We start from the raw sequence: 10,413 nt of genomic DNA on the forward strand, positions 1-10,413 counted from the left end.
TATGAAGATTCTGCAACACAATATATATTTAATAAACTGAATATTACATTATATAGCAACAGGTTGTCATATACTTTGGAAGAGACTGGCGATGACAAGGTATATGAGGAGGCGCAATGTGATACCCACAGAATAAAGGGGTAAACATGGGATAAAATAAATTAGCAATTGAATACTTTGGAATAGACCTTGAATTAGACTGGCGATGGTATATGCAAGGTATATGACGAGGCGCATTGTCAGTCTTAAGATACTATGTTCACCAGTTTACCAAAAGGAGTACCAGTTTAATAGACCAGTATATGTACAGTGGGATGAACACTTCTGAAGTTAGTTGCTTTGTGATCGACTGAGCATATAGGTAAGGTTCAAAATTTAATGTACATTGTTTGAGGAAGCTCTAAACACTGGTCACTGAAGAATTCTAATCCATGGTCACTTTATGACTATAAAATACTTTATGCAGTTAGAGTGATCTGCCCTTTTACCCGAAAATTCCATCTTCGCAAGCCAAGGGTTTGTGGGGAGCGTACTGGACCCAAAACTCTTTGACTGAAGATGAAATCTACAGTAAAGATATGGTAAATGGCAAAATTAAAATAGACTAAAGTATTCTTAACATTATATTAGACCAAGATAACGAGATTGAAAACATTATTTGCATGTACTTTCCCCAGTGTTTTCTGTTCACAAATATTCATCATCCTTGAGCAGGTACCCGAACTAGACAAACCCCGTATACACCTTTATATGACACAATTCAATTAGTGTTTAGAGCTTCCTTAATGTTTTTGATTTAGAACATATTCCTTTGAAACCAGCATTATAAACATTTATCGAAGAGCCAAAGTTACCTACGTCCGCTGCATCTGGTTTTATACTATTCACGTTTAAGTTTCTTATATTTTACAGGACCACAAATATATTGCCGGTATTTTATAGTCTTAATTCATTCTACCTAGCTCATGTTTTTAGATGATAATTTTGATATTTTGTCTTTAAAAATGATAAAATATTATAAAATTATAACTTTTTTAGATTGAATAAAAATTTCATAGCTACTGTAGATTTTTTTTTCTATGTTCACCGAGACACACATAAAAAATAAAGATAAAAATAGGTTCATGCGTCACCACGTGATCATACCATAGATTGCAGTTCTTTAACTGAATTTCTATTGAGGCCTGGGTCCACAGTTGCTTCTTGAAGTGACCAAAGTCATCATGAGGACATAGCAACAACTGACAGAGTTATCTTTTCAGGTATACAGGATCCATGATAATATCATGTTGTAAATTTTGAATTTACTAGGGGGAGGTAAATACAAAATTTACAACATGATAACTGTAAATTTTGTATTTACCTCCCACTAGTAAATTCAAAATTTACAACATGATAATAATATCATAGGGGAATGTCTAAGATACTTCCCAGACTCGGATGTCAGATGATTCCAAATGAGTTTTGTGGGCCTCATCCATTTAAGACTAAGCACTAGTTCCTACTCTTGCTTTTTAACCCTCTACTAACTCATTACTTCTTGGTATAACTCCAAATCTCCCACATTCTTACACATCCCACTCTGAATTTGACTTTCAGCAATTCGAAAATCCAGGTCAAGCAACATCCAGTCCTGAAAGGTGGCATTGTACAGAATCAAAGGTGTGTCTTACTACAATAAAGTTAGGCCGGTCCAGCTATAAATTTCTCTGAAGTCAAGATTTCGCCAGGGTGACATGCATTTCTTAGCAGTTTTCTCTCGCTTCTGCTCCTATGATAACCATCACATCAAAAAATCACTCCATGCAGTTCATTCTACACCATGATAAATGAAGTAGTTTGAGCAACTTCTTTTCTAAACCTTTAAATTATAGACAGGTAAACACTACCAATTCTGGTTCAGTCGAGTTCAAATCACCTCTGAGATATCAAGATTATGATTGGAGTTCTTTGCCTTCACCTCCTTTCAAAAGCACAACTCCAGCTATGTCAACCAAGTGCTTTTATTAGATCTCTTAGCTTTAGGCGTCTACACATTACATAATAGCTTCCTCCTAATCCCCTGATTCCTGACTTGTAGCTTGCCCTCGTAAGTGGGCTACACGGAGTCAAGCCTTCTCAACAAAGAGAAACCATTAAGGGTCAACATAGGCATGTCTGCGGACGGACATCTCTCTTACAGGTTCCCTAGAAGAACAGTTTAATTGATTGATTGATTGTATGTTGTTTTACGTCCCGTTCGAGAATTTTTCACTCATATAGAGACGTCACCATATACCGTTGAAGGGATTCTAATTTAGACCTTTACTCGGCACTAAGGGCTATTGCGCAGTGAGGGTTCTTTATCGTGCCAACGCCTACCGTGACATGGGGCCTCGGTTTTGAAGGTCTCATCCAAAGGACCCGCAACTTTCACTTCAAAGTGCCGAGCGCATGGCGAAGGAACAGTTGCTACCTATTTTTTATCGACTTAGGTCATTCGCAGCCGTGATTCGATCATGGAGCGAGCGCTTTACCGACTGAGCTACCGTGACGGTAAGAAAAGTTTAATTTTCTGTCCAGTTCCACCTAAATTCAGCTTTTAAGCTGTACATTTGGTCATTTTTTTTATGTTCCACACCTGATAACACTTGTAGACACACTCGGCTTCCTTGTGGGTTCGTCTGATAAAAAAAACAAATTTGTCCATGCACACATCTGCTGGTGTGGGGATGCATTATATCCTCCAATAGGCATCTCCTAACTTTCAATTCTGCTCCGATATGAGCATGTAGCTCTTCCAAGTCCTCCCATCCCTAGATCATCTTCCAGATTTTCATCTCAACATTATAACTTTACTTATATCCAGCATACCTATCGTACTTGGAGTGCTGACTGCAATGCACATTTCTGATGCTTTCTCGACTGTCTTACTTTGATCTACAAAGGCAAACATGCTGGCTTATCTTGGTCTTCAGCTCCAATACACAAACTAAAACAAGCCATATGAGATGTAAACGGTCGAAGTTTAATTCATCCAATGAACCTATTCAATGAATTAGGGGGTAGGTAGACTTCCTACCAATTTTAGCGATGTCTATTAATCGGTGTTGTCACTACCACTGATTAGATGCACTGACCCAAAGGGACTACATGGATCAAATTCCATAGGCTCAATGAGGTTAAATGATAACGCACAGAGCTGAAAAATGCATGAAGGATACATGGAAACTAGTGATGATAATAATTTAAACTTCGGTGACATACTGGATTTTATACCAGGTGAACTAAATACCAATATGAACCAAATACCAATATTCCTTTTTCCTTTACTGACAAATAAGTTTATGTTACAATGGAATCAACAATCTCGTTCAAAGTCAATTCTATGGCCGATACAATGACCTCATTTGCAAAAACAACCTGTCGTTAGGTCAAATGTACATGTAGTCAGGTATTTTCAATAAACATTGTCAAGCTATCACTAGATTTCCTTACTGAATTGAATACAAATTACACGTGCTCTGTTTCCCCGATCAAAGGAAAGGGCTCACACCTGGTCGACAGAAGGTGATTACTTCTCAATAGCACCTTGCCCCACCTCTGATGTTTTCATGGGTCCGTGTTTGGTTTTCTCTCAGTTTTATATGTTTATTTGGACTTTTGAACATACTGTTCGTTATCTTCATATTTTACTTGTACAAATAAAACTTTGATACGAGAAATCCTAATACATAGCACTGATAGAACTTTCAGTTATACTTAATTTGGTACTCACAGTCACTGGAGTTGGAGATGAATCAGACAGAAAATGGAGTTAAAAATTTTAAATGAAGAAACTGGTTCATCCCTAAAACAATTTATACACCCTCTCCAGATCTGCGGGTAACATGAACACTGGTGATGCACTCCTTCATACATGTCACCATCCAGATCTAGGACAAATAAAACGTTAAATAATAACCAAATTGAGAAGCAAAAGATAACTGCAAATTGATGAAAGAAAAAAATAAAGTTGAAATCTCACAGCTTGAAAATCTCGTCTTTATGTTTATGTTGTAAATGAAAGAAAACCAGCACTTACTTTGAAGTTCCGACACGTGACAGGCCTGAAAGCAATCTCCTATGTCTGAAATATCTGACGCTTTCAAGATTTTTTTCTCACGATTTTGATATTTGACGTTTCCTGGCGCAAAAGTCTGAAAAATGTCCGATATTCGAACTAGAATCTCCCCTGCATGGTGACTGTTACTTCGAGTTACTGTTCGATGTCATTGTAATCTTTACTCAGTATGACTGATACACATACAAGCATCACAAAATCTCTGATACACCCATAGGATAGATCATCCAGCCAAGATCATTGGAGATGAAGGGTCTAGTGCAATGGTTGCGCTCAGTAACATTTCTTCACTTAGCAAGTTGTACGAGGAAAATGTCCAACATAATACATTTTACGCGGTTTATTGTTTAATATCAATCAGATAATTAGCCTCTCCATTTTTTTTTCCGGAATGGAGAGTAGAAAATCAAATGGAATACAGCTTTCATATGTTCAGATTCTCTCTCTCGTACATCTAGGTGCTAACTTAGAAAGTGAAATTGACCGTATTGTATTTTCAATGTATTTTTCTGAAGTTGCTTTCTGTGCAGAGACCGCTCGCTACAACATCATTTTCGACTGAAAATCGTAGAAAAACACAAAACAAATACAATAAATTGTTGTGAAAATATAACCAAAATAAATTAATTCAGAGGTTTGTTTTCGTGATTTTCTTCTGAAATTTTGATCTTCTTACCAATGTTCATCGTACTTGTTGATCAATTAAAGCAGTATTTAGTTCAGAGAATTTTAAATGAAGTTCTTTCCTAAAGAAATTTAGATTTCTATCACCAAGACTCATAAATATTATAGTGAAGGGGCGGATCAATTGATATTTTCTTTTATACATTTGGCCTTTTTCTTCCAAAAATTTAGTGAAAAATGCAACGTAATTTCATAGAAAATTTCCAAAGGGCGAAGCTACTGAGTAGAAGTATGCATAACATGAATAAAATTGTCTTTGACCAAGATATGGGATTTGCTTACATTTTTTATGGAAGCCAAATGGTTGTATAAATTTTCGTTGTATAGAATCTCCTACAGTTATTTCCCGTCAATGCTGATGATAGTATTTATTAACAGAAAATTTATAAGCTTCGTGACCTCTGATTTTCATGCCCCCGTAATCGAAGATTCGGGGGCATATAGTTTTTGCCCTGTCCGTCCGCCTGTCTGTCTAGCTGTTTGTCTGTTTGTCCGCAAAAATGTTAACCTTGCCCATAACTTTTGATTGGTTGGAACTATGGATTTCATATTTCACATGTATATTCCTTGTGACAAGACCTTTCTTTGGGTACCCTCATATTTGACCTTGACCCAGGAGTTTTGACCTTGGAGTTTGACCCAGTTTTGCAAAATTTTACTTAACATTAACCTTGGTCATAACTTTTGAACAGTTGGTGCTGGTGCTTTCATACTTCACATGTGTATTCCTTGTGATAAGATCTTCCTTTGGATAGCAACAACTTTGACCCTTTGACCTTGACCTTGGAGTTTGACATACATTTGAAAAAAATTTAACCTTGGCCAAAACTTTTGAACAGTTGGAGGCAGGGCTTTCATACTTCACATGTGTATTCCTTGTGACAAGACCTTTCATGGATACCAACATCATATTTGACCTTTTGACCTTGACCCAGGAGTTTTGACCTTGGAGTTTGACCCACTTATGTAAAATTTTGTGAAACTTTAACCTTATCCATTACTTTTGAACAGTGGGTGCTTGGGCTTTCAAACTTCACATTTGTATTTTTTGTGATAAGACCTTCCTTTGGATACCAGCAACTTTGACCCTTTGACCTCGACCCTGGAGTTTGACTTACTTTTGAAAAACTTTAACCTTGACCATAACTTTAAAACAGTTGGTGCTAGAGCTTTCATACTTCACACATGCATTCCTTGTGATAAGACCTTCCTTTAGATACCAACAACTTTGACCCTTTGACCTTGACCTTGAAATTTGACCTACTTTTAAAAAACTTTAACCTTGGCCATAACATTTGAACGTTTGGCTCTGGGGCTTTCACATTTCAAGAACATGTGTATCACTTTTTACAAGACTTTCCATTGGGCACCATTTAACCTTGACCATGACGTTTTACTTAAAATCTTTAACCTTCGCCATAGCTTTTCTATGGTTGGTGCTAGGGCTTTCATATTTCACAGGTATATTCCTTGAAATAAGACCTTTCTTTGGGTACCAACATTTTTATCTCTTGACCTGTACTTTGGCTTCCATTTGAGAAACCTTAACCTTCGCCATAAGCTGCTATACGGGGGCATCAGTGTTTCACAAACACATCTTATTTTTAAAAATTTGCAATAAATCAAAGATATCATTGTCATGGGTCGAAAATACAATACGCTAGGATAGTACTGAGTACTATTATTTCTTTGCGTTTATAGAGTACTGTAAATTTACGCATTACAGAAAGACCAGAAATGAAAAGACATCAAAGACAAACCAGAGCTTCTACAAGAATAATTGCTGAAGAGAATAAAGTAACAAAGAGTTCGGGGTTTCTCAACCCCCGGAAAAGGAAAAGTGAGGATAAACAAAATGGTGAGTGATAGTAAGAAATTAATGTGAAATAATTATCAATGATGATGTCAATATCATCAGACAGAGTTAATTGACAAGGAGGATTCATTATTAATTGATAAATGCTTTAAATAGCTTCCTAGTAATTATTTCCACTTGGGCCATTCCAAGTTTTTTTTCTATGTTTAGCGTCCGCAGACGGATTGGTTTTAAGGTTATGAATTTAAAAACAAACACACACTAAAAATGAAAATATTTGCAACACAATTTACTCTTTTGAGATCGGCATTGCATTTTTTTTAAAAGTTGTATATACCAAAAAAAATTAATTTTAATAAACTATTAGTTTATCGTTGTGAGAATGCGAGGAAAATTCCAAGATGATGATGAGATATTCTACAATTATCCTTATAAAGTTGTGTTTTTTCCCTTTCGGTTTGTGTGTTTTCCCGGATAGAAAGATAGGTTTTTGATTTTAGGATGGACACTAAACATAGAAAAAACTTGGAATGGCCTTAAGTTAGTGTAGGTAGTTCTGCAACAAATAAAACGAAAAACGGACGCTCAGTAAATCCACCATATACCATACCAAGATATATATATATAATGTATAATATAAAGTAATTGAAGTATCCAGAGAAAACTTCGATCATATTTCTTCAGGAAAATTATATATAAATTTTGATGTATTATTGATCGTAGAAAATACTTTCAGATAAAAGCTCATCGAAGGGGGACTCCTCCAAACGAAGACGTATTCATTTTCAGCGTGATGACAGAAGTATGGGTAGGCAGGCAACTGCATCAGCGAGTGAACTTGAAAAGCGAGTAAGCAAGTCCAAACGAAAGGAGCCAAGATTCCCAGCGGCAGAAACAAAGAGAGTGACTCGGTTGTCTTATAAAAAGGCTGAAAATAGCAAGGGAAAAGTAGAGAGAGACTTAAAATCCAACTCAAAACAACAAATGAAAGAATTAAAAGCTGGGAAAGGGGGAAAAGTAGAAAAATTAAGGAACCAAAGGAAGAAGCCAGAGATATCGAAATCTCAAATAAAAGATTTACCAGCAAGCTCACAACAGCAAACTTCAGTCCCCAGAAAACCGGAACAGTCGCAATCTGGAAGCCGAAAAGAATTCAAAAAATCGAATTCAAGTACCGATACTGTAAATAGAAAGTCTTATCGAAAGAAGAAAGCAACATTAAAATCAAATACTTGTCAGAATACTAAAAATGAGAGTCGAAAATTTGCAAAGGCAACCAAACGGAGCTTAACTGAAGGTCAAAAATTGGCGAAGAATGTCAAAAATTCTCAAGTTGTGAAAGATTACATGTCTGCACCAGAAGCATTCTCCGACTTGTTTTTACCAAAACTGGATATGAAATTTAATCTCAGAGCAGGTCTTCAGAACATTCATGGAATCAGTGTATCAAATGACAATGTTATATGCGTGAATTACATGCCAAATCAAGTAAAACTACTCAGTTCTTCAGGTGAAGTACTGAGGTGCGTCGAATTAAACTCCAGTCCAGTACTTAATTGTTGCTTGCCATCAGGAGACCTTCTCGTGACGCAGGGTTTCGCTGGTGGTTCTAAGCCTATAATCACCTCAATATCACGGGAAGGAGACATTAAGGTTTTAGCTGATCTTAGATCGTATGCTTCGAACCTATTAGGAATTATCTGCAAAGATGAGAGAATATATGTCATCGGATCCAGAAAATCTCGTCGTGATCACATTGTTCTTAGACTTAATTTGACTGGAGAAGTAGAGCATGTCTACAATTCAAAGCTGTCCTCTGAAGATATAAATCGTTTAATTTCTCTCAATGGACAAATAGTTGGCCTTCGAATCAAAAACTCTCAAATGGTTGCAATAGAAGAGGATGGAATTTCCTCCGTTGTATTAAACAAATTTTTTAGCAGCAGCATGTATGCAGCAAGTGCATCAGTGGACAATCTTGGAAACGTTGTTATAGGTGCGGGTACAAAACTCATCTTCATGAACCCAAGTTTGGAATTAAAGCATGAAGTTAACACTGACATTTCTGGAAACATCACAGCAACAGCTATAGATGGGCATGATCAACTGTGGATTGGTACTGTAAATGGAGAGTTGTTCGCTGCTAAATATCTTAATGTCTGAAAATTTCCCCTTTAATTCACTGTATCTATATTGAATTATTTTGAATACAAGATGCAAGACATGGAGTTTCACTCGGTTGTCCGAACAAATATCGGCTAATTTTTTCCAACCCGATTAAGCTCACCTTCGCTTACCAAGGGTTTCCGACCAAGTAGAGTAGATTTCAGATCGGAAACCCTTGGCAAGCGAAGATGGATTAATTAAGCTTTGTACGAAAAGAACATTTGGAGATACCAAAAAAAAACGTGTAAAAGCAATTGACATGAATTTCATAGTAGTGTTTAGTAGAGCTGGGACGATATATCGATAATATCGATTCTGTGTGAGGATGATACGCATATCGATACATACATGGATGTAGAAATATCGCAAAAAATTCTGACTTACACTTTCCTTGTTTGCGTAACATTTTGGGTTTAATATATAAAATAAATATGCTAAGTATACATATAAATATGAATTACATAATAATGAACACCACTTTTGTGAAATAATTTTGTTTTACAACAGATATAAAGCTTTTGTGAATAAATTATTCTTTCTTGCAAAGGAATGATTATGTTTTGTCCATTTCAATACATGAAGATTTTATACCTAATTCAAGATATCGTGATACATATTGCATCGTGGCTAAAATATGGTGATACATATAGATGTAGAAAAAGTTGAATCGTCCAACTCCTAGTGTGTTTAGTTCGAATGATAATAAAAACGAACACATTCCAGTCCTCAATATATTAATGAAGTAGCCTAGAAAGTTGGGTGCAAGAAAAAATATTAGAAAAATGCTGTACATGTACAACAGGGCATGGTCTATGGTCTTGAGCCTGTGTGCATGTATTATGTTATTCTGGGCTCCTTGATGACTGTAAATGTAAACACAAGCTAGGTATATGTATCTCTGGAAAATGTTTTCAAGAAGTATAAATATAAATTTTCTGTTCCATCCCAAACTACCAGTTTATCTTGTCCTTGGGTCAAGTATTTTCATGCAATGTCATGTTTGAATTTGAGCCATATTTTTATATTGAATTTTGACTATCACTTTCCCACAAGCTTTTTATCATTATTTCAGGCCACATTAATGAAACATGAAGATAATACAATGAAGACTATCACTTTCCCAAAAGCTTTTTATCATAATTTCAGGCCACATTAAAGAAACATGAAGATAATACAATGCAGATTTTGTTCATTATTGTAAAATAGAAGAGAATTCAACTTTCCATTACAATGAATTGCTGGCAAAGTGAAATAAGGGAGGGAGCTTCTTTTGAAAGTTTGAAAGAGCAAAAGAATATTATTTAAATACGCAAATGTACACCAATTTAGAACCTAGTGAATTCTCATAGAATACAATTGTCTAAACTGGGAGACACATTTAGTCAGCTGGGTCATCCTACTTTCAAGTCTGTGACCGTCTTCATGTTCACCTTGACGAAATGGCTTTCTTTTGCTTGTCTAAGGTCTTTGTCATCAAGCTGGAAGAAAATTGATTTGTACATTGTACACTTAATTTAGTTCCTAGTAAATGCTTTTAGAGTAGTAAGATTTTTTGCTGGGAGACCCATCTAGTTAGCTAAGCCACCCTACTTTCAATTTTGTAACTACTGTATACAGTGAAAATTTCACCCTTTTCATCTTCTTT

At 35.9% G+C, this 10,413-nt stretch overlaps 1 protein-coding gene across 1 annotated transcript; it reads left to right on the forward strand.

The window, feature by feature from the left end:
• The first annotated feature begins 285 nt into the window (after positions 1–285).
• On the forward strand, positions 286–9,279 carry LOC133174628 (uncharacterized). The gene is made up of 3 exons (XM_061312815.1): positions 286–361; positions 6,513–6,644; positions 7,339–9,279. The coding sequence occupies exons 2-3, from the start codon at positions 6,524–6,526 to the stop codon at positions 8,763–8,765; spliced, it is 1,548 nt and encodes a 515-aa protein (XP_061168799.1). The 5' UTR covers positions 286–361; positions 6,513–6,523; the 3' UTR covers positions 8,766–9,279.
• Positions 9,280–10,413: the final 1,134 nt, after the last annotated feature.

The sequence above is a fragment of the Saccostrea echinata genome, unplaced genomic scaffold, assembly GCF_033153115.1.
Source record: "Saccostrea echinata isolate AGI-Se365-2 ecotype Australia unplaced genomic scaffold, CSIRO_AGI_Sech_v1 ptg000001l, whole genome shotgun sequence".
NCBI classification, from domain to species: Eukaryota; Metazoa; Mollusca; class Bivalvia; order Ostreida; family Ostreidae; genus Saccostrea; species Saccostrea echinata.